At 63.4% G+C, this 23,868-nt stretch overlaps 1 protein-coding gene across 5 annotated transcripts; it reads right to left on the reverse strand.

The window, feature by feature from the left end:
- Positions 1 to 68: 68 nt before the first annotated feature.
- PHRF1 (PHD and ring finger domains 1) lies at positions 69 to 22,983 on the reverse strand. 5 transcript variants are annotated; one of them, NM_001109963.2, is made up of 18 exons: positions 22,864 to 22,983; positions 19,149 to 19,264; positions 18,748 to 18,843; positions 15,560 to 15,774; positions 14,603 to 14,686; positions 13,087 to 13,205; positions 10,482 to 10,579; positions 10,036 to 10,211; positions 9,501 to 9,627; positions 6,536 to 6,663; positions 5,929 to 6,110; positions 5,464 to 5,580; positions 4,848 to 5,002; positions 1,786 to 4,272; positions 1,440 to 1,660; positions 987 to 1,256; positions 777 to 905; positions 69 to 399 (listed from the first exon to the last, which is right to left on the reverse strand). In NM_001109963.2, exons 2-18 carry the CDS (start codon positions 19,240 to 19,242, stop codon positions 256 to 258), a joined length of 4,842 nt encoding a protein of 1,613 aa, NP_001103433.2. In that variant the 5' UTR covers positions 19,243 to 19,264; positions 22,864 to 22,983; the 3' UTR covers positions 69 to 255. The 5 variants fall into 5 exon arrangements, with proteins under 5 accessions (NP_001103433.2, XP_005227314.1, XP_059738725.1 ...); XM_005227257.5 differs by having other exon boundaries at positions 1,440 to 1,597; positions 18,748 to 18,846; positions 22,864 to 22,978; XM_059882742.1 differs by having other exon boundaries at positions 18,748 to 18,846; positions 22,864 to 22,978.
- Between the last annotated feature and the right edge of the window lie 885 nt (positions 22,984 to 23,868).

Raw genomic sequence — 23,868 nt, forward strand, 5'->3', positions numbered from 1 at the left:
CTCACTAGGGGTGAAGTGCCCACCCGGGCCCACGCTTTCTCACCACCTTTCAAGTACTGAGCCAGTCAGACATTTCTAAAGAGAATCCATTTTTGATAAATTAGAACACAGTGGGAACAGTGTGTATCTATAATATACATATAAAAAAGTCCAGTTTCAAACTATGAGCAAAGCAGGTGCACAGACCACGTGTGATCACAGGAACCCTGAAAACGGGAGGGCGGGGTGTGTCCGGTGTTCTGCTCCCGCCGCTCCTCAGCCCTCGGCGCTCTGGGCGGGCGGCTCCTCGCCGGCCTCGGCCCGCCGGTGTCTGCGCATGTGCCGGTACTTGTCCACGTAGGCCTTCACCAGGTTGCCCACCTTCACGGGGTTGATCTCCCCGCTCTTGCTGTGGCAAATCTGGGGGAGGGGGAACAGTGACCCAGACATCCCTCTGCTCCCCACATGGTCATGGATCATGGGGACCAGGCCCTGGGGACCCTGTGAGGGGCAGCGGGCAGGCTGACGTGCGTCTACCTGTTCTGCCCACCACAGGGTGGCTGACAGCCCTCCTCAAGCAATCTGACATGTCCGCCTCTAGGGGTCTCATTTTCCTAGCCGTGAGTGGGGTTAAACGTAGTGTTGCTCAACCTCTTTAACAACCGCTCACGAACAGCAGCCTTTACACCCCAAACACCTAAGTGGCCGGCTACAGCGAGGGGGTGTGGGGTGTGGCCACGCAGCCCCGGGCTCACAGGCCCCGCCCACCCAGCCCAAGGCGCACAGGCCCCGCCCACCTTCTGCACCGCCTTGCGCAGGATGTCCTTATACTCCTCCTTGGTCACCTCCCTCTTCTGGTAGAAGGGCTTGATGGCCAGCTTCACCTCCTCCACGGCCCGCTCCTGCACGTGCAGCTTCTTCATGTACTGGGGGCAAGGACACCGGTGAGGGCTCGGCACCGGGCTACCGGCCCGCGCCTGCCCCTGGAGGAGGAGCAGGGGTCTCACCTCCTCATTCTTGGCCTTCTCTGGGGTCGGCCTGGGGGGAGCCGTCCTCTCCTCAGAGTTGTTGGCAGCAGTGGTGGCGGCAGCGTGGCCAGCTGGCTCTGAGGCTGCAGTCGGGGTGGTGGACACTGGGGCCATGCTCTGGGCCGCCCCGCAGCCCGGGAGGGGCAGGCTCCCCTGGAGGAGGAACTGGACCGCGGGCTGGCTGATAGGTGCATAAGGCGGGATGCCCGATGGCAGGGCTGGGCCAGGGGGCAGGCTGGGGCTCTGTACCTGGGCGAGAACACAGCCTGCTCGGCCTCTGCACACTCACTACCCCGTGCCGCCAACCCCACTTCTGAACCCTAAGAGCCCAGGCAGCAAGGGCTGGTGCGTGCGGCTCTCAGCCCCAAACCAGCCCAGCCCAGCCCACATAGCCTGGGTGCAAGGCCACATCCCTCCAGCCCAGGGGCCCACCTGAGAGGGGTCAGTGTAGGGGAAGCCAGGCTCTGGAAGCGCATAAGCAGGGGCCGGCGGCTCAGAGAAGGGTGCCTGCTGGAACCCAGCCATGGGGCCCACGTCGTCCGATTCCCAGACTCCTTCCCGGGGCTTTTGTGGCCTGTGAAGTGGTGTCCCTGGGGGCCAACATATGGGAGTGGGTGTTCTGGGGCCCTCTAGGCCACAAGACTGCCTCCTGGCTAGAAAATTCCAGAAAAGCGTCCTGAAGCGTCCAGGGCAGGCGCCGCCATCCCACCCCCAACGACCAAGGCAGCCTGGGAGTTACCCAAGGATCACTCCCCGCCCCCTCAAAGTGCCTACTCACACAGGCCTCTGTCATTGGCCGGGGCCCCGCACTCTGCCTCCTGGAGGTTCCAGGTGACCCTCTTCACCAGCGCCTTAGCCCGCAGCAGGGGGTTCTGAGAGGGGCCTTCCTCCTTCCCCACAGGCATCCCGCCCGGGGCCTGGGCTCCCAGGGCACAGGGCACTGCGGCGGCCTCGTCTGCGTCCTGCTGGAGCAAGTGCTTCTCCTGGGGGCCCTCGGTCCCAGGCGAGGGCTGTGCCACATCTTCACCGTGGATCCGAGACACCTCCCTCCGGATGATGGCCATGGCCAGGCTGGTGTCGTGCTGGGGGCCAGCTGGGGGCATGGTGGTCTTGGGCAGGAGGTCACGCTCTGGGGAGGAGTCCGTGCTCTCCGGGGAGGGCGGGGAACTCATATCATCAAGCTGCATGAAGATGGTGTCACTGGAAAAGTCCTCAAAGAGGTGCCCCGCCTCCACAGAGTCGCCATAGTCCACGTCCTCCGCTGGACACGCGGCCAGCACCTCCGGGACCGGGGCAGTCTTGTGGACTTCGGGCCCTTCTGGCAAGCCGTCTGCTCCCGCTGAGGACGGGGGTCTAGCCGGGGACCTGGCTGGGGGCTCCCTGTCTGGCCTGGGCTCCCCCTGGGGAGCGGGTGCTGCAGAAGCCTCTTTCGGGGCCAACTTCCGCTCAGGGGAGTGGGGGCGGGGCCGCGAGCGCTTCTCCCGGGACCGAGGCCGCCGGTGCGCCCGGGGCCGGTGTTCCGAGCTGGGGGACCTGGACCTTCGCCGCCGCCTCTCGCGGGAGCCGCGCCTGTCTCGGGGCCGCCCCCTCCTCTCCCTGGGGTGCCTAGGGGGCGAGCACTCCCTCCCCCGAGACCTGGACCCTGACCGTCGCCTCTTCTTCCTGCGGCCCTCGCGGTGCTCGTGGGACGAGCTCCCAGGGCTCCCAGAGCGGGAGCGGGACCTCCGACGGCCGCGACCCCAGGAGCCTCTGCCGCGCTCCCTGCTCTTGTCCTTCGCCTTCTTCCGCTTGGCACGCTCGCGGCTGCTGGAGTGCTCGCTGGAGGACCTGCGGCCCCGGGCCTTGGGCCGGTGTCCCTTGGGCTGGTCCTCGCCCGCCGGCGGCGAGGCAGACCTGGAACTCCGGTCTCCTGAGCGGGAAGAGCGGGAGCCTGAGCGGCCGGCACGGTGCTCCCTGGTGGCCGCCCTCGGCTGCGGGCCTTTCTTCCGGCTGCGGGAACTGGAGCGGGAGCGGGAGCGGGAGAGGGAGCGCAGCTCCACGACCCTGTGGGTGGTGGCAGGCGGGGCGTCTGGGCTGGGCGGCGTGTCGGGCTCCACCACAGTCACGCAGGTCACTGTCCGGCCCTCGGAGCCGAAGAAGGAGCTGTGGGGAGGCAGCTCCTCATCGCCCCAGGGCTCCGGGGGGGACGGCCGCTGAGCCTGTGCGCAGGGCTCCTCATCCTGGAGCTCAGGCAGACTGGAGGGCCCCTGGGGGGGCTCCAGCTCTCTCCCCGCCCCTGTCTGCACCGTGTAGGAGGTGACGCAGCGCACGGGGGGCAGCACCGGGGCCTTGGGGCTGTCAACAGAGATGGTCCGCGTGATCTCCGAGGGCAGGAGGCCCAGACGCTCGGGGCTGCTGTTGGCAGAGCTGGAGTCGGAGCCCGTGGGGTTGAAGGGGTCATAGATCTCGCTCTTGAGCTGCTTCGTCTTCCTGACAGAGAAGAGGGGCGAGGGGCTCGCTCTCCTCTGCACCTTGCTGTCCACCGGCCGGAACGTGTTACAGAAGCCAGGGCTGAGCAGTCTGCCAGAATGGGCTGTGTTCCCAGGAATGTTGATCCTGAAACTCTCAAAGGTGGAGCCAACAGCCTTCCCCCGGGCCGGCCCCAGCGGGCCGGGGGGCTGGGGGCCCCCCCCGGAGTGCGTGCTGGGCTCCTGTGCGCCCCGGTTGCTGGGCTCACCCTCCACCCGGGCCCCGCAGCCAGGCTGTCCAGGGCCCTCCCTGCCTGTCAGCCGGCTGATGCAGGAGCTGGGGAGCTCGACGCCCTGCCTACTGGCAGGGCCCTCGTCCCCCCGGCTGCTGTCTCTCCTGATCTTTGGTATCCTGGGGAGCTCGGAGATGTCTGTCCGCCTGGGAGCTGGTCTCGGGGCCTGGCCCGGCACTGTACTCTTGGAGGGCGAGTCAGAACTGCTGTGTGAGGCCTTCAGCGCCGCAGGCCCAAGAGGCAGAGAGTGCTTGCTGTCACCGTTACACTGGCCACCCTCACTCTGCTGTATACCAGGTCTGCTCTCGCTGGACGAGGTCTGAGACTGGCCCAACCGAGGGGTCACCGAGGAGTCCGGCTTTGCCGCTGCCCCCGATGTGAGTGCAGGGACACGGGTGGGGGCGGGGGCGGCCCTGCCCGGGCAGCTGGGCCCCGAGCTCTGTGGCCCGCTTCCTGACTGACGCCCCCAGGCGCCTTCTGGCTCTCTGGATGGACCAGCTGAGTTCTGCTGAAAAGAGACTGGCACTGAAAGACAGAAAGGCCGAGCCGTCGGTCCCGCTGGCCCCGCAAGGGGCTCCACCTCCCCCGGGACGCCCTCTCAGTGCGGTGGGGGGCGGGGGCCCCAGGCTCTCCGTGCTGCGGGCCACGCCCACTTCTGTTTCCTGCGCTCTTTATGCTATTCGTGGATCAGAAAGGGCCTGGGCTCTGACAGACCCCTGAAAAGGGAGCAGCACCCCAGGTTACCACTGACTGCAGCTGTGAGGCCTGGCCTGCCCTCTATGGCCAGATCCACCCCAGCCCTGAGACCCGCCGGGGCCCCGACCTGTGGAGAAGGCCCTGCGCGGGTCTCTGGGGCTGTGAGAGCAGACAAGCAGCTGTGCCGCAGCAAGGAGGGCCTGTGGGCCGCCTGGAAACCCCACCACCAACTGCACTATCAGCAAGCGACGGAAAGACATCTTTAGCCTTTAGCACCCTTACCCACTGCTTGAGAGTAAACCCTAGGGCCGCTGGGTCGGCCACACACAGACTGCCTCCAGGACGTGTGGCCCTAACCCGGGGCGTGCGGAGGGCCGCAGGAGGCCGCGGGCACAGCTGCTCACCTGCCCTCTTGGCGCTGAGGGAGCCGTCGCGGTGGATGATGATGTCGGCACCGTTCATCATCAGAAGGCTCTGGCCAGACAGGATGCTCCCCAGCAGGTCAGGGCTGGGCTCTGTGTCCACTTCCGGCTGGGGGGCCACGGCAGGAGCACCTCTCCTGCAAGCAGACCGGGCACGCCCTGCTGTCTCACCCCTCCAGCCCTGGTGCCCCACGTGCAGGCAGGGACCCCGAGAGAAGGAACAAGACCCACCCCCCAGCAGCTCCCACCAACGGACGGCAGGGCGAGGGGGTAGACGCATGCGAGGCCCTTGGCCCCAGCTACACCGACAGGCGGAGCGCAAGAGCAATGCTGCCTGGCTGGGCCGATGGACTGTCAGCCAGGAAAGAAGGCTGGCTCCTTGCCCAGCCCCGCCCTGCCCTACGCCCCATCCTTGTCCCTGCGCCCCGTGCCCCTGGCCTGGGACTAGCTGCAGCTCTTCCTCACCCACGAGCCAGGGAGAGGCCACAAGAGGCCTCAGGGTGCCATGTGGTAGAGCGCCCACCCGCCGTGGGGTCCACTGTTCTTGCGGGCCTGGGGCCCACCTGCACCCCATCCCATCCTACCCCCCAGGACACACCTGGAGAGCCCCATGGAGATGGGTCTGGCTACAGGCTGGTGGGAGCGCAGGGCTGATCGGGAAAGAACCCTTCTCTTGGCGCTCAGAGGGGAAGCAGGACTTGCAGACGCCTCTTCACTGCTGGGGAGGAACACAGGCCAAAGGGCAGGTGGGCCTGCGTGTCCAGGCCCGGGAACTCCCTCCCACCCTCCACAGCGAGCGGCCCTCGGCAGGCCCCGTGACTCAACGCCGAGCCAGGGCCTGTGCAGGGACCTCGTGTGAGCAGCCGCCCCGGCCTCCGAGTCGGGAGGGATGGGGGCAGACACGCCAGGGGAGCACGGAGCTCTTTTCATTCACCACCTAATGGGGTCTGAGAGCTGCTCAGAGCAAGGAACTTCACAAACAAACCCCAAGAGTGAGCCAGGCCCCAGCGGAAGTGGCGTGTCCACTAGCCTGAGGGAGAGAGCCCAGCCCCTCTGCACCCACCTGTCAAAGGGATCCAATTCATAGGGGTCTCCAAACAGGGAGAGGGAGGCTGCCCCGATGTCGGCTCGCATCAGCCCCAGAGACGGGTCTGCAGGCTTGTACACGGAGGGGGTGCAGGCTCCACAGGCCGGCCTGCAGAGGCCCAGCGTCCGTGCGATGCGCGAACGAGCCGTGGCTTCATTCTGAACCCAGGGTCAGAGGGAGAAACGACAGGGCTGAGATCCATGGCCTCCGGAAATGCCAGTTCAACTAGGAACCCACGGCACCAAACACGGGGCAGAGGGCTGGCCGCCCCAGAGCCTGAGGGGCGCATGTACTCATCACACAAGGACCCCGCCCAGGCCTCATTCCACCCGCCTCATACCAGGTGCCTGCTACCCTGGGCACAAGAGCCCAACAGGTGGGGCCCTGTGGTTCCAAAAGCCACTCTGCGGTACTCTGAACACACCTCGCTTCAGGCCCGTCTGCAGTCCACGCTGCAGAAATGTGCGTCTTTATTGGTGAGTCTCCAAGTAATTACAGAGACAGCTACTTCCGTGCCTCCCGCTGTCCCCCCACCGCACACAGGCCGGAGAACCCCCCTAGGGAGACCCCCGTCCCGGACTACCTTTATCTTCTGTGCTTTCCTCTTCTTCACACGACCTGGGCGTTTCTTCAACCTTGCCCCTGAGCTCCTGCTCTTTGCAGACAATCTGGACGGGGCTTTCTTTCTTCCTGACGTTTTCTTCCGTCTTCCTGCCAAGAGCACGTTGACAGCACTCGCTTTGCTGTCTGCCCCACCCTGCTGTCCCCCCAAGGCTCGGCCGACCAACAACTGTCCACCCCGCCTGGGGGCACTGCTCCCTTACTTCTTATTACGGGGTGTCTACACGCTTCCCCACGGGGGGCCGGGGGGCAGCACACAGCGAGGACGAGGCAAGTCTGAGCCTATGCTGATCTCCAGACCTGATCACTAGAACCAGCAAGGAGACGGTTTACACCACTACGGAACAACATTAGACCAGAGGACGCGAGCCGCTCAGCAGTCTCACCCTGAGGACTGCTCCCAGAGGCTGGGGAACAGAGGACTTCACGGTATGTTTCCAGCAAACATATCCCGAGGACGACCCTGCACAGCCAGCAGCCACCTGGGTGCTCTGGGCAACGGCAGGATCCCCGGCGGCCACAGGGGGCCCCGAGGCCGCACTGCTCCTGCAGCCCCGGAGCACTCAGGAACCTCAGCCCAGAAGTGGGTTCCAAGGAAGACAGGGATCCACCCTTGTGACTGTGCGGTGGAAGCGTGTACACCGAGTCTGGGTCCCTGAGCCCATGACAAAGCTGAGAGCCCTGCGCGATCTCCACGGGAGGACGCTGCCGCAGCAGCTCAGGAACAAGAACTAGTCAGCACAGGAGCAGGCCGGGCGTCAGTGAGCCTGCACCGGCTGCGGAAGCCACGCTCCGTGACGCGGCCGGGAGGGAGAAGCCACTGCGCCATCTCCTCAGTGACTCGCAGACTTGAGCCTGACGGAACTCCACCCACAGCTGAACCAGCCTCAGGCCTCCAGCCACCCAGGAGGTGAGATCTGCCACCAAGAGACCTGCTTGCTCCACCCCATCAAGAGGACAGAGGCGCACGACAGGCAGCCCTAGCGCAGCACAGAGCTCTGCTCCAGCTCTACGTAAACTGCTTTAAAATTCCATCAGGTCTATGACACAGTTAGAACTTCCGATGCCGACAGGCTGCATCGTGAGGCTGTGGAATTACTCATCTCCTCAGGTGTAACAACGGTCTCGGGATTAAGTCAGAGAAAACACTCCCTCTCTTCCAGAAATGTGCCGCGAGACACGCACACGTAAGACGAGGACGTGCTTCAAAGTAACACAGGAGGCGGGGGGCACGGACACACTGGCCGGAAGCGGCCAGGCCCCGGGGAGGAGGTGACGGGGCCTGTGCCCGTGCCCCTCAGCCCCCACAGCTGTGACCACACCTGCAGAGACGTGACACCTGAAGACAGGGAGGGACACAGCAGAGGCGAGCCCGCCTCTCCAGGTGCTGCGGACGAAAGGTGAGCTGCTGGGATTGAGATGTGAGGTCCTGGATGTGAGGGGGCAGAGTCAGGAGAAAGAGAGGAGAAGCGGAACCTCTCACCTGAGCCTGCAGCTCAGGGATCAGCGTGACCTCTGGGTGCAGAGAGCCGTGACCGACCCACCGGTCGCCCTCAGGTCTCGTCTCCACACCCAGCCTGTCCTCTGGGGAGGCCCGGGAGTGCAGGAAGACGGGAGGAGCTGGGCAAGAACACTGCCGCTGCGAGCGGGGTGGGCGCCTCTGACATGGCCCCTCCTGCGCCAACCGGTCTCCTCCTGTCTACTGAGCCAGATCAGCAGGCACACCCACCCACGGGCACCCATGGGCAAGGGTCTGCACAGCAGCTTCACCGAGGAACAAGCCAGATGCCCGGCACAGGCAGAGGGACGAGCCACGGCACGCCCCGCACCAGAGAACACAAGTGAACCCACAGCCCCGCCACATGGTGACAAACCAGGGCACACATGCGAGCCCCTCCCGAGCGGAACCACGGACGCAGAGACAGCACCAACGGCAGGATGGCAGGCGCCCACAGGGGCTGCCGGGGGCAGGGTCCAGCTGGAAGGCTCGCCGGCCTCACTGGGAGCCACGTGCCCACAGTGGATGCCCTTGTCACAGCAAATATGTCTCAATGACACTGGTTTTTCAGATTGTAACCCACTCAATGAAACAGGAGTCCGTGTCTTCTGATTCACACAAGTAGTTAAGCAAGAGGGCCAGCTCCTCTACGGAGCAGAATTCTGACCAGCAAAGACAGAGCATGGAGCAGGAACCGCCAACGATGCTGACCTTTGGTGAAAGCTTCTCCCTGGAAGAAATGAACCGAACTTCCTGGGACAAAGTCACCAAGACTAACACAGAAAAGGCCCAGAAAACGTGAGCAGCATGGCAGCTGCACAGATGCTGAATTACTTCAACAGCCCCCACCCAGGAAAGCCAGGCACAGGGCTGCACCAGCGGGCTGCCCGAGCCAAAGAAAACAGCACGAATCTCCACAAGGCCCCTGCGGGCTCTTCCCGACCCACTTGGGGAGGCTGTGTCACTCTGATGCACGTTCGGGGTGCTGCCACACCAACAGCTGCCCAACAGGGCGTTCTTCAGAGGGACTGCTGCTGCTGCTGCTGCTACTGCTGCTAAGTCGCTTCAGTCGTGTCCGACTCTGTGCGACCCCAGAGACGGCAGCCCACCAGGCTCCCCCGTCCCTGGGATTCTCCAGGCAAGAACACTGGAGTGGGTTGCCATTTCCTTCTCCAATGCATGTAAGTGAAAAGGGAAAGTGAAGTCGCTCAGTCGGGTCCGACTCTTTGCGACCCCATGGACTGCAGCCTACCAGGCTCCCCGGTCCATGGGATTTTCCAGGCAAGAGTACTGGAGTGGGGTGCCATTGCCTTCTCCGTCAGAGGGACTAACCAGACCCAAACCCCAGGCCTGCAGGGCCTCGGATGCACATGGAGACCAGGCCACGCCACGGCAAGGACCGCGGGCAGCGGGAGCCAGGAACGCCTACCTCCTTTCCTCCTGCGGCGGGCTGGGGCACGCGGCCCGGGGCGCTGGTACACAGCCGTGCTGAGCCCGGCAGCCACGGCTTCAATGGTCTCATCCAGCAGAGAAGACATGAGGTACCTGGGGACACGCTGCGCAGCACAGGATGGCATGGTCAGGGGCGGAGTCGCCTCAGGCCTCTCAAGGGAGCCCGGGGACCCCGAGCCCCACAAGCTGCAGCAACAGACAGCAGGCAGGCTGCGGGGGCTCCCGAGTGCCCATGGGGAGCAGGGTCTGGGAAGGCCTCCCGAGGGGCAGGTTGGGCACGAAGGCAGGAGGAGCACTCCTGGGCCTTGAGGAGAGCGGACTGCAGGCCTCGACGGTGGGGTCCTGGGCCCAAGCCCACCACGAAGTCCTCAGCCCTCCGGGCTGGCACCACGGCCCGTGAGTGACAGCACTGCCCAGCACCCCCAGGGCCACCTCTCCGCTGCTGCTGCCGCCTCGGGCCCCTCAGCGTCGCTCCCAGCACGCAGTCATCGTGGAGGGCCACAGGGACCCACCTGGAACCTCCTGGCCGTGGAGATCCGGTTCCGGTTCACTGTCGCTCGCACCCTCTCGCTCTGCCTCGTCCTGGCGATGGCCCGTGTCCTCCCCGTGCGGGGCCGAAGCCGGCTGGTGGTGGGCACCACGTCAGCCAAGAGCAGGGAGACCTCTTCCTCGCTCACAGGACCCGCATCTTGGAAGAAAACACCTATGACTGACGTGCTTCGCCACGCCCTGGCCCTGGCAGGGAGACTCAGGAATGGAAGGCAGGGGGCACCTGCCTGGTGCCTGGGCCCTCAGAACCCCCCATTGACCAACCGCATACCCAATGTGCCCTCCCACCCTCGCACCGGAGTCCAACTGAAAGCCAGCCCTGCCAGACAGCCCGATGCCATCTCCCTGGGCCGAGGTGCCTGCCCCCACAGAAAGGGTCTGGGCTGCCTGAGCACAGGCAGCACGTTACCAGCGGCAGAAGCAGCCCCGGGGGTAGCACATTCCGGACAGAACCACTCATCCACTGGAACCTCCTGGAGAGGGGGGTCCAAGCACTCCATGTGGTACCTGGGGGACAAGAAGGTGTCTAAGCCTCACGACAGTGCCCCCATGTGGTGCTGTGCTCTTGTACCCCCATCCACGCTGGAGCCCTAACCCTGCAATGCAACTGCGTCTGGAGATGGACCTGCAGGGATGGTGAAGTTAAGTGAGGTCACCAGGGCGCACTCCAGGCCCCGGGACGGGCGTCTGAGAACAGAGAGGAGATGCAGCGCCCACCCTCACTGACAGCAGCACCGGCCCCGCCTGGGCTGCCGCGGAGGCCCCTCCCGAGGACGCGGGGCAGGCGACTGTGCCTGAGCCGGGGACCCCTGTCCGCTCCCTTCCCCCAGGCACTCTGGGCGGCCAGACCTCCTCCATAGGCCTCGGGGCATCTCGGCCCTATGGAAGGGCCCCAATAGCCGCTCAGCTCTCCGCGGGGCACATACTATCTGGAGCCGAGAGACTGGCAGCTGGAAGCTGGCAGCTGTACGGGTGGTGCCCACCATTCCTGGGAGGTGGTCTCCAAGGACATGTCATTAGGAGGTCCTTTCCTGCCCACCACCACGGAGGTGGCCCCGCGCCCCCCAGCCCTGAGGAGGAGCTACATCAGCACCAGTTCTGCCCGGCGACACCTGCCCCACAGTGCTTCCTAACTTGTCCTCAGGGGAGCAGTCGAGGAGGAGCCACCAGTGCCAGCACCCTGGAGACTCCAGACAGTGCCAACCCCACGCTGCAACCCGAGCCCGGGCTGGACTCCGCTGCAAAGCCTCCTGCCGCTCCCAGCCCTGCCCTGTGTGAGGTCGCAGGGAGGCAGATCCTGCCCCGATCCCCAGGCTGGACCTCACCCGAGCACCCAGTGGACAGATGCCACAGGCCGACCCCAAGCACCGGGGAGCACCCAGAACCCAAACCATATTTCAGCCTGAGAAATCCCCCTGACGCAGTCAGTCTCAAGAATACCACCCAACACTGAGTGGCATCTCCAGAACTGAGAATGGTTCAACCGTGTTCTCGCCACCACACCCCAGGATCTCAGAGCAGAGGCTGGCGGGGGTGATGTGGGCCCCTCCTGCCCAGTCTGCAGCCACAAATCCCTCCACGGAGAAGACAGCTGCAGGCTCAAGCCCGGGAGACCCCCGTGGCCGCTCCTCAAGGAGGCCTGCAGCACTCACACATCTACAGGAACGACCCCCGCCCACGGCAACAGCACAGCCCTGACACGGAGAGGTCCCCACTCACGAGTACCGTTAAGCCAAACACAAACAGAGGGAATCCCTGGTGGTTCAGTGACCATTTCGCTGCCAGGGCCCGGGTTCACCCCTGGTTGAGTAACTAAGGTTCCACAAGCCCCGCGGTGCAGTCCCTGCTCCCCCAGAGGTAACAGCTTAAGGGAAAATCGAAGCTTGGCAAATGCACACCCCACTCGGGGCTCCCCAGTGCCCCAGCATCTGCGAGACCACCAGAAAACGCACAGGCTGGTTTCAGGCTCAGGGAAGCCAGAGGCAAGGCTGGTAACCGCGGCCACGCCAGGACCAGCCTCTCCTTCCCCTGCGTGTGGCCTCCCAGCAGCGTCCCGCAGTCCCAGCCCTTCCTGCACAGCCACCCACACTGGAGGCGAGGACGCGGCCTGCCCTGCATCCCACAGCCACAGTACGTGACGGCGAGGTCCGTGGGCGGGACACCAGGGCCCCGCTTCTGCCCTCCAGATCCAGAGCGACAACAGGCTAAACGTGACTCCCCCAGACACAGCCAAGCTCCGGGACTGCCGCGGAGCAGGCACAGTGCGGTCAGACCTCTGGGGCTGTCACAGGACACGGATGCGGCTGACAGCCATGAGGAAGGAGGGAGGTCCGTGTTCTCAGCGGTGTGAGCCCTGAGGGGGACTGAGAGGCAGGCGGAGGTGCAGCCAGGTCCTGAGAGAGGGCCCTGCTACCAGGGGACAGGGAGACGGCAGGAAGGGGCCCTGGCGGGTGGCCCAGGCAGTCTGCACTGCCCCATGGGCGCCAGTCCTCCAGGGCCCACGCTGCTCCAGGGTGAGGAATGTGCCTGATGGGAAGCAGGAGCCCCCACCGTGTGGACGGACGACACCACGGGCTACCGCGGATACAGGACGGCTGGCAGCCCTGCTGGAAGCCCACCCTGCCCACCTGCCCTGCCGGGGAGGCTCCCACAGCCTGTCCACCCTGGCCCGGCCAGCCCACACCCCCGTTTCCCGCGTCTGCCCTCCGTCCTGAGCTGTAAGGTGCACCTCTGCGAGCAGTCTTAGGAGATGGCTGGGAACGGGGAGGGTGTAAACAGCAACGAGAGAAACAGCCGCAAGGAGGGTAGAGGGGATGGAGCACGTGAGCTCAGGCCAGGCTGGCAGGTGCAGCAGCAGACGCTGGGGTTCAGATGACCTGTGGGGGCTCATGGCGCCGAGCACAGCCGGGCAGGCCTGTGGGGCTGGCGTGCGGAGCAGCGGCCCACAGGCTCCCCTTTAGCACATTGGGGGTCCCAACTTGGAGCCAGGCCCAAAAGGACGGGGAGGGGCTCACCCAGCGTCGCAGCCGTCACAGAGCAGCAGCCGGTCCTCCCGGTCGCTCCGGCCACACACCTCACAGAAGGTCGGGTCTTCATTCTCGTTCTCCCCAAGGTGGGCACTCTCTACTGGAATCTGGGGACAAGAGTGCGCTGAGCACACAGCAAGCAGGATTCAAGCCCCAGAGCTGTTTGTATCGTTCTAAATCGATCCAAAGCAGATTTGCGCACACGGCTTCCGTGGGCCCGGGGGCTCTGAAGTAACACATACGTGGTTTTAACATTCCCTAGCCATTTCAGGACAGCGAGCCCCAAGAAAGAAGTGACTCAACAGAGAACAAGGTGTGCGCTGCAGAAGGACCCCAGGGCAGAGGAACAAAGAGCCAGCCGAGCCCACGGGTGGCGCTGCAGAGCAGGGAGGCGGCGGGCACACATGGACCTGGCCTCAAGCGGGCGCTGCCCCTCGACGGTCACTTCTGCTCCCCATGGTGCCGCCAGCAGGCACCATCTGTGGGGGGCGGGCCGCCTTGGTCTCCTGCCCCGAGTCCCACCCGAGGAGCAGTGTCTGCTCCTCCCTCCCCGCCGTGCTCCCCAGCTTCGCTCCCACACCAGGCAGGCACTCAGGGCCTCCCCGTGCCTCCGGGCTCTCTGCCGGATCTGGACCTATTGGTGTGAGGGGACTTGCACCACCTCTGCCTCCCCACAGAGGACAGCTCAGGGCCCGCCCTAACTCACAGCTACTCAAGCAGAGCCAGCCTGCAAGGAAACTGCCCGCGCTCCCGCGGCCTCTGGGCAGAACAGCAGAGTGCGGGCGGGCACAGGAGGGCATCCCTGCCAGGATGGGGTCGCCCACACAGACTCAGAGAAGTCTGTGTCCCCAAAGCGGAGTCCCCGCTGCCTCTGGCTCCACAGTGAAAAAACAGATCTCTGGCTACAACCAGCCCACTGAGAAGATGTGCAGCCAGTCTGTATGCACCATCCTCCCTGGAAGCACCCCGAGGCTTGTGAGGACCTCCCTGACCAGGGTGGAACCAGGGCCAGACCGTGCAGGCAGGGAGTCTCAACACCAGGCCACCAGGGAACGCCTTCTCTGAGACTAACGCTGCTGCTCAACAAAAGGAGGCCTGCAGAGGCCCCAACAGCGAGGAAGATGCCCGCCCTTAGCTCTCCTGGCCCTGCCCTGTGCCTTCAGAAGTCTGGTCCCGAAAGCTGGCCGCCTCCCAAGTCTCGGGTCCACCCCAGCCTCCCCCACGTGGCTGCTGTGGCTCAGGAACGAAGCAGCTCGGAGAAGCAGAAGAGGCGCGTGGAGTGGAGGGGAGGGAGTCAGGGATGGCCCTGACGCAGAGCCCATACCAGCCAGGCACATAGCACCACCGCCAGCCCAGGCTTTAAGCCTACAGCTGCAAATGGCATTTCAGCAGATTTCTAAAGCACACGCAACCAATACTTCAGGAGAGCAAATCACCTTTTGAAGGAAGGTTTCCCATGAGACAGGGACCAATGTAGTACACATAAGGGTGCACCTACACTTACCTTCTTCAAGATTTTACCACCAAATTGAGCTCGAATACAAATACACTTAAATATAGTTCGATCAACTGGACAGGAATTGGCATTCTGTAAAAAAATAAAAACTGTATTATAATCTTGAAGAGTCACTGTCACTGTTAACACCACCTCAAAAGGATTTCTCTTAGAAGTTGAGAGCTCCTTTCACAAAAAAACCCAGTCGCTGACTCAGTGCCCGTGTGCACCAGGCCCTGTGCGAGGGCCGAGAGCACAGCCGTGCAGAAGAGAGAAGCCACGCTCCCGTGGCGCGGGGCAGCTCTCCTGGGGAGCTGACACACGAACCATCAGTGCCCAGGAAACAGGAGGGCGCGGGGCAGCAGGCGCACTGGGGGCCAGGTGGGCAGCCGGGCACGGACAAGGTGGCTCGGCACTCGAGTCGCTGCCGCCACCGCCACCCTCACTGCGGAAGGGCGGGTGCGGCGTGGCCAGTCCTGCCCGCGCTCCAGGGCCCACAGCCATGACGGAGGGAAGGGGGGCAGCGGGCGAGGCTGGCGTCCTGAAGCACGGCACGGCCCGGAGCTGCGGCCACTTGTCCTTGGGCTCACGCTTCTTTGAGTTTTTTTCACAAAGTTCAGAAGAGGGGCGGGCAGTGCTTCCAGAGCTCACCCTGCAGCACCCACGCCCCCGTGTGCACCACTGCTGCGCTCACGGGTCAGGCTCCGTGTCTGTGAGCTGACCCCTCAGCACACGCCTACCAGCCAGCTCAGCTGGCCGGCAGCCCTGGGCCACCCGGGATTTCTGGCCCATAAACCCCTCTCCTCGTTCTGTGCTCCCCAGAGTGAGCGTCACCAGCCACCCAAGGGCCCAGAGCGTGGACAAAGCAGAGACCAGACCTGCCATCAAGCAGAGATCCAGACCCACGAGAGGCCGGCCAGGGGCTGGTCACCCACACGGAGCCCAGCCTGAAGAAACGCCACGCACCTTGGACCACTCCACAATGCAATCGAGGCAGAAGTAGTGGGCGCAGTTCTCGGGCGTTCCCACAGCCTGCTCCCTGAAAGCATTGAGACAGATCGGGCAGCTCTCGGAGTCGTCATCAGAATTGAACGCACCGCTGCCTTCCAGAGCTCCCTGAGAATCCGCCGCCGCTGCCAACGCGTCCAGGTCGTCACCATCGTCCTCAGAGTCCTCGGAACCTTAAGAGGCAAGGTTACAAGTCTGTGAACTGGCGCGCAGGAGGCACAAGGCCCCAGCTGCACTTGGAGCCAAATCGGAACCCCCGCAGGAGGCAGGCGGCCCCCAGGGGCCAGCACGCCTCTGGGCGTAGTGCAGCGGCCTCTGGAGGACACCTCACTCCAGCAGCACCTTCTCAAAGCCGTCAGGGAGCTGCCACCTTCGGGGAAGGCCTTTCCTTTTCCTTTTCTCCAGATCAGAGACCACAAATGCCTAACCAGGCAAGCTGCACACCACAGCCCTAATCAACCTCTAAAAGTTTCTGAGGCCATTCAGCTCGCACAAAAGTCAGTATGCGCTTCAGTTTTCTCTCCCCACTGAACTCCAGTGAATAAAGATCCAAGTCACAGCAAGACGCGGACGAGAGGCGCGGTGGGCAGGGTCCTCGCATGCCCGAGACCCTGCTGTCACACGACATAACCACACGAGCTCTGGAGAGCAGCTTCCTCTGCCGGTTGTACAACCCAAGAGAACAAGAGGCTGACGCACCCTGTCCACCGAGGGGTGGCCTCCAGAACCTAAGCGAGGAGGAGAGGGGGTCCCACCAGGGCAAAGACAGGATGAGAGCCCCACACTGCGGGGCCTGAAACCCGGCAACAAGCCAGACCTTGGGGGAGGACCCTGAGCCTACATAGGAGCGGTGCCTCTGTGACCCCTTGATGTCAACTGGGCAAGACCTGCGCAGAGGACTGGCCGCTGGTATCTGGACTACAGACGACACTGAGACATCAAGTGTGCTCTTCTCAGCTGCTGTGTGTGACAATCTGTTACAAAACAAGAGAACTAAGCTGGGCTCCACAGAATTCTGGAGAGTGCTTTGGCTCAGATACATGCCTGGCTGAGGCCAAGGGCACAGCAGCAGGTGGAGCATGGGAACCGGGTACTCTGGCTCTTCCTCCAGAATCCCAGAAGACCAGGAGCTGAGGGGCAGGCAGAGAGCCGGCCCCTGGAGGCCACCCCGAGTCCCTGAGGGGCAGCAGCCGCCAGCAGTGAGGCGCCGAGGCCGAGCCAGCCGCCCGCCCACCTCATCCCGGGAGCTGCACGACCAGGTCCCAGACAGAAAAGGGCCCAGGAGGAGGAGGTGCAGACACGGGTACCAGCCCAGAGTGGCAGCTGCTGGCACGCCTGCGAACCCAGGCAAGGTGAGGGCAAGGGCCCCGTGAGCAGGGCAGGACCACACAGGGAAGAGCCGAGAGCAAGCTGTGGGGAGGGGCCGCTCGGGGAGGGGCTCGCGGAGCAGAGCAGGAGGGTGTGTGCGCACCACCTGGATAGCTGGTGAGGCACAGATCAGAGTCCTCAGTTCTCCTCTCTCATCAAGACTCGAACAGGTGTTTCTACAGCTGGAACCTGAGCAAACAGCGACACAAGCAAGTGACTTTCGGGAATCAACGTCATGGCGAAAAAGCAACAAGATGGGCAGAAAGAGCTGCAGGCGAGGGGCTCGGCCGACACGAGGCTGTGAGGATGCAGGTCGCTTCTCGGAAGGCAGGCCCCCCGAGCCGTCTAGGTTTTCACCAGCCGGAGATCCCCTCCTTCCCCGCCTGTTTCACAGACTGGCGCTGAAGAACACGGGGTGTACAGTGGCGGGTCGGTGCCCCTCAGCTACAGCTGTGGCCTCCAGGTGCCTGCCCTCCACCAGCACCTCCTCATCACCTGCAGGACTCGGCTCTGTGCCAGCTGCCCGCCAGCACTCTGCCCGCCCCACATACACCACCGCCCAGCTAGCTCTCCTGCCCTCCAGATCACACCTGAGACCTGTCCTTCTGGAAGCTTCTCACCAACCCAAGACCAAAGAACCCAAGCCCACCCCCTTCTCCTGATGTCCCCTAAACAACACCCTTGGCATCTATCCCCCTGAGCTAACCGCTTCTTTGCGCGCTGTCTCTGCCCCTGGATGGTGAGCTCCTGCCCGTCTTCCAGCCCCCTGCACCCAGCCCCTGTCCACTGGCATCCACAGGCCCTGTGGCCTCTGCTCCAGGGCTGAACCTACAAGGACCTCATGTCCTCTGCTGCCAAGCCCCAAGTCTATCTGCAGAAACGAGTGGAACAGCCCCATCGTGACCTGCAGACTCAGCCCAGAGCCGCCTGTGCCTGCAAAGAAGTTACAGTCTAACTCTGGGATAATGTGTCACCAACGTAAGCAAACTCACGCTGCTCCTTCATAGGCACTGCCCCAAACATGTGGGTTACCTCTCTGGAACATTCTAACGCTCATATCCACGGAGCTCCAAGGACTGTGATAGACCAGGTGGATGCCTCAACATCCACGCAGGTCCCAACAGCGGTGTTGGAAGGGAAGCAGCAATGAGCCAAGCTCCTGAAGCCCAGTGCCACACGGGGAGGGGATGGGTGGGACAGTCTGGGGAGCCCACAGGCCACGCGCCAGCCAGGGCGGCGGGGAAGGCCAGGGAAGGCAGCGCGGCAGGTGCGCGGCACTCGGGGCAGGACGTGCACACAGCAAAGCTCCCGCACCTAAGTTCTGAGGTGCAGACTGAGAGTCTTGTAGCAGTTGCTCCACGCCTCTGCCGGCTCTCTCGGGAGTTTGGGAACCAGGGCTCAGGCTACTCTTGCTCTCTAACGGGCTCCGGGTCCACCCTGCCCACAGGTCCGTCCAGCTGCATGCTCCCTGCAAACGCCCTTCACGCTGCTCCCTGTTCTCAGGCCCTTTACCCTCCTGCTGCCATCAGACAAGAGACCTTTCCACTGTGTCGTCAGCCCAACCACATCAACGCGAGCCAGCTGCCCAGCTGAAGACAAAACCCACTGCAGAGGACTTCCAGAGGAGGCCACCGTGTTAGGCAACGTCACCCTGACAGCTCACAGCCTCCACTGCCGGGTATGCGGAAGGCGGCGAGCTCACCAAGGCTGTTTTCTGAACAGCAACTCCCGTCACAGCGCGAGGGGACCTGGGGCCCCGAGGATGCCCGGGTTCTCACCAGATCCGTCCTCCAGGTCCCCGTCCGCATCCTCCTCATCGCTGTGCTCGCTGCCAGAGTCGTCCTCAGAGGCGTCGCTGTGGGCATCACTGCTTCCTTCTAGAGCGACAGGGAAGACACAGGCCCGAGGGCAGTGTCACAGCCGAGGCAGCAGAGAGCAGGGCTGGGGAGAAGGTGCACGGGGCGCTCAGAGCACACCTGCCAACAGGGCTCCTGGCAGCACCCGGCCCCCGGGCCAGGCGGCGAGGGTGAGGTGTGCGGGTGGAGGCTCTGGACTTAAGAGCACGTTTGTATTGACCACGTCAACAATAAAGAGCAGACGACGTGCTGCTTGTGCACTTGAAGGGCAACGCGTAAAGGCTCACTCCCCGCTCTGGGCGGAGGGGCAGGGGGCGGCTCACCAGCATCGCTGGCCAGGGCGGCAGGACGGAGTCTGGGGTGGCCATCGGGCCCCGGGCTTCGGTCCACAAGCTCGTCCAGGCTGTCGTCATCCATCGCTGGACATGGGCGTTCAGCTCTGAGAGAAGCGAGGGTCGAGTAAGTCCCCTCTGTTCTAGGCTTTGCGTTAAGCTCCCCCGAGACAGTGACAACCGCTATACGTCACACTCCTGCCGACATGCGTCCCGCCGCAGCACAGGAGACAGAACTGGCCCGAAACTGTGCAGGCACACACAGAAGACTGGCTCCTGTCCACAGAGCCACGTTCACAGCCAGATGCCAACTTACAACAAGCCTAATGTAGCCTCAGACCAGCCGTGTTCTTGTTCAGCCACCTTCCACACCTCAACACTCCGCGGGTACCCAAGGCCAGGCTTGAGGGAAACGGCGTATCACAGGCTGAGTCAAAGTGGGGCTTTCAGCGGGGGGTGGGTGCCAGAAGGTCCAGGTGGCAAGCTGGCCCTCTGCCCACACTCCCGTGGCACGTCCCCCTCAGCCACGGCTGGCCAGCCCAGCTCTGCACACCTGCCCCCCACAAGAGGCCACAGGCACCAGCTGGGGCTCCTCTGACCTGGCCTCAGCCCCTCCAGGAACACGGCCAAGTCACCTGCCTACCCAGGAGCAGCATGGGGCCGTGGGGAGCAGGGGCCAGGCTGCCATGTCCACCTGCTCCTGGTCACCACCTGGGGGTGCCGAGCCTGCCTGCTTCTGCCAGTGTAACGGCGAAGACCGAGACCGGTGACCTCACAGACGTAAAGGGACACAAGCACCTTCCTGCCCCAGGGCCTCTGACTTTGGTCTCGAAACAAGGGTTCCTTTCTCATCAGGGCTCCTCACTTCCCTGGTGAGCCTGAGAGGAGACCCCCCGCCGTGGCACAGTGCGTTTGTGAGTCCAGTCTGCACATCTAAAGAGCAAGACCAGAGGAACGGAAGCAAAGCAAGAACCAGGGCAGGAGGTGAGGCGGACAGCAGCAAGCCAAGAAGGCAGGAAAGCCTCTCACTCCAGGATCCCACATGCAGGCTTCTCTCCCATGGGTCACACGCCGCGTGCTCCACACGCATCAGCTAGCACCTGGGCAGGCGCTATTGCCCCCACTACTGCACAGATGCTCCCGAAGGGCAGTCCCTGATGGGGCTGAGGCCAGGGTCACAGCCAGGGGGTCTCACATCCCAGACAAAGCCCCAGGCTCTGGAACGACGGCTTCTAAAACAGTGAAGGCATGTTAATTTCACTAAATGGCCACCTGCCACACGATGCGTCTGCCTGGAAACAGTCAACTGAGATCATGAACCCTAAAGTCACCACCCTTTTTCCACCTAGCTCCCTAGGGTTGAGAAAATCAGTCAGTCCTGCTCAACTACGGGTCTGCACGCCCCTGCTTGGTGAGTCAGCAGCACGGCAGGGTCCTTCGCTGTCTTCTACCCAAGCCCCGACCACAAGCACTGCTGGAGATGCCGTCGGACGAGACGGTGCCACTGCCCACCCAGGAGCACGGCACCCTCCTGTGCGCATGGCGGCGGCAGGGCCGCTGCAGGTGGACGACCTGTAAGCCTCAGGCTGCACCTGTGACCAGATTCCACAGAGCCATCCTACGACACCTACCTACCGCACCTACCCTGCCCGACTCGTGCGGCAGGGGTCCTGCGCCGGGGACGCTCAGCCTATGGCGGGGTGGGGGTGGGGGGGTCAGTGTTCACACCCAGGAAAGTACCAGGGCAAACTTCAGAAAATGTAACCCTCCAAGGAGACCACAGAGCACCCTCAGGGGCGGTTCACTTGCACAAGGTCAAAAGTACAAGTTAACCCCTGGCTTCTCCCTCAGTAACTGAGACCGAGGCCTGCCTCAGAGAGCTGTCAGAAGAGGTCAGTGTGGCCACGATGGGGTCTGGCCCACGGGGACTTGCCAGGGACACCAGCTCTGGAGGGAGGCTGACTCCCTGTGTCCCTGCACATGTGGGGTTCAGTCCCTCAAGCCCTGTGCTTCGCCATCACAGCCGGGGAGGAGACTTTCCAAAGGCCACCCAATACCCCTCTCCCTTCCGGGCATGGTCACACACAGCACCTTCTGGCAGCGCCCAGGGAGAAGAGCCCGGAGTCTCTGGTACTTCCCAGACCAAGCAGCTGTGCAAACACTAAATAAGAGACCAACATTAGGGACCCCTGGCACCCCGTTTCTCCGTGAGGAACGCTACACTCAAAACACTGCGGGAATGTGACCCTGGCTCAGGACCTACTGGCCCCAGTGGCAGCCCCAGCTCAGATGTGCCTGCCCAGATCCACTATCCCCACCTCCGCTTGCACGTTCCAGACCAATGCCCGGGAAGCCCTTTCTGCAGGAGGCGCACGGCCCCTCCCGGCTGCTGGCCGCCTCCGACAGTGCAGGCAGTGCTCTATGGCTTTTCTGCTCAGTCTCCAAACTTGAGGGAGCCGGGGGAAAATTTAAACGAAAGTAGTATTTCCCTCTATTTTCAAATCCAGGGACTGAAAGCACCTTTTATCCCCACTAAGGAACCAAAAGGCCTTCCGGTGTGGTCACTGGCAGCTGTGCCACGACCAGAACCTGGGTGCCCGTCCCCAGGCCCTGAGCAAGGGTGTTAGGTCCAACGGGCTCAAATCTCATTTTTCATTCGTCGTCTGCCAGAGCAGCTACAAGACCTTGAAACTGTAAGCTGCAATACAAGTCAAAAAGCGAGAGCCCAACCTCCCCACCACCAAAAACAACAACAAACTAGAGTCCAGTAAGGTCTTAGCAGGGTTGAGAGAGAGATCAAGAGTGCATTACAGGGGGCTGCTGGGAGAACCAAAGCCAGGCTGGCTCTGTCAGGGCCCTACTACCAGCCTGGTGCAAAAGAAGAACCAGCTATTGTCATTCTGACTCAACATTCTTTCCCTAAGGAAAAACACCAATGGTTCAGGGAGAGGGCAGGCATGCTAAAGCCCAAGTCAAACCTCACTTCAGCCTTAGGTTCTGTCCAAGTGACCAAAGGCCAAACCGTGGCTCACCAGGTGACTACTATTCTGTTGTTACAGAAACAGGAAGAGTATATAAACTCCACAAAGTTGACAACGATGTAACACAATCCTTGTTACAAAGAAAAAAGAAAAAAAAAACAAAACATGGGCCAGGAATCAGATTCAGGGCTTAGGTTAACAACCGGCCCTGGCTCGGCATTCAGCAGCTGTGTGACGTTGGCAAGTTACTTAACATCTCCAGACTCCAATCTACTTATCTGTAAAAACAAAAAGGCCAATACCTACTCCCGAGAGACTGCTATGAAGACTACGTGAGTTAAGGACCGGGAGACCATCCCAACAACCACACGGGCCTGTCGACACACAGGCGAAGCCAATGAAAGCAAAGAAGACGAGGCGTGGAGACGAGTTAGCAAAGGGTCATACTCCGCTCTCGGAGCGGGGAGAGCGACAGCACAGGGGGCGGGTGCCACAGGACGAGGCGGAGGGCTCCTCGCCTCCCGGGAACCCGCCTGCAGGCGGGCCGCCCGGCCTCTGCGCGAGGCCTCCAGCACCCGCAGGAGGCCGCCGCCGCCCGTCAGCCCGGGGCCTGAGCAGCGCAGGCCTCGGACCGCCGGGCAGGCCTCAGACAAAGCGTGCGGCGCCCGGAGCGGCCCTCCGGCCGGGGCGCTACTGAAACCCGGGACGCCGCGGCCCGCACGTACCCGGAACCGTGCGCCCCGCCGGCCGTTCCCCGCCGCTGCCGCAGGCGCCGCCACAGCAAGAGACACAACTAGGCCCGACCGCCACCGCCGCCGTCGCCTCCGCCGCGCGCTCCTTGACCCGGAAGTACATGGTGCCGGCTTCCGGGGCTTTCCCGCCCCGCCTGTTGGTGGGTACCATAGGGACGAGGGAGGGAAGGAAACGTCTGAGGTGGGGAGAGCGCCGCTACTTGAGCTCAGGCATCTCGAAGCCTTGGGAACACCATTGAATACGTTGTCGTTGTCCAGAAGGACCAGTTTATTGGAAGATCTTGAAGAGTCTACGCCCCCGCCTGTGGGCTGTTCCGAGAGGTACGCCCCCGTCTGGAAGGTGGTACAGTCCAATCCTAGCTCACCGCCCAGGGCGAATGGGAGCGGACGCCCGGCACACCTAGGGCCCCGCCCCCAGCCCGGGCCCCGCCCCGCGCCGTGGCTCCGCCCCCACGCATTCACCGGACGGGATCCCCATTTCTCAGACCCGGAGAGCGCGAGCCGAGGAGAGCTCTCCCGGATCAGCCTGGCGGCGTCCCCGGCCCAACAGCTTTGCGCCGTCCGTTCACGCCACCGAACACTGGCGGACCCTGTGCGCGGGCTCCGCCAGGTGCTGGACAAGAACGAGCCCCCAGCCCAGAGTCCCGCCGGGGCCGCACACAGTAAACAGTGAACCATGTGGATGGTGCGCCGCTCGGTGTGTGAGAAACGGATTCGTGCTCTGATAGAAGAGCCGAATCCCGGACTCGGGAGCCAGGAGGAATCACCGGTGGTAGTTAGTGGGTGAGGAGGGACCTGGCCGAGAGGTGCTGGCGGAAGGGGCAGAGGGGGGGAGAGCGCGAGAAGCTGCCAGGACCCCAGAAGCGGGGAGCCCCATCGGCTAGATGGGGGACAAACGCTGGCTTCTAAGAGCCCCGGGCGGCGGCGGCGGGTGAATTGAGTGGACCGGCCGGGGCGGGCCGCGGACCAGTAAGAAGG

Source organism: Bos taurus, chromosome 29 (assembly GCF_002263795.3).
Source record: "Bos taurus isolate L1 Dominette 01449 registration number 42190680 breed Hereford chromosome 29, ARS-UCD2.0, whole genome shotgun sequence".
In the NCBI taxonomy this organism is placed as follows: Eukaryota; Metazoa; Chordata; class Mammalia; order Artiodactyla; family Bovidae; genus Bos; species Bos taurus.

Excerpts from the sequence above, each read along its gene's own strand:
- PHRF1 (XM_059882741.1), bottom strand. The coding sequence starts at position 19,242 with ATGGATGACGACAGCCTGGACGAGCTTGTGGACCGAAGCCCGGGGCCC. Across the intron at positions 14,687-15,559 it reads GCATTGTGGAGTGGTCCAAG|AATGCCAATTCCTGTCCAGT; the intron begins GTGCGTGGCGTT and ends ATTTTTTTACAG. Across the intron at positions 6,664-9,500 it reads CCGCCGCAGGAGGAAAGGAG|GAAGACGGAAGAAAACGTCA; the intron begins GTAGGCGTTCCT and ends TGCTCTTGGCAG.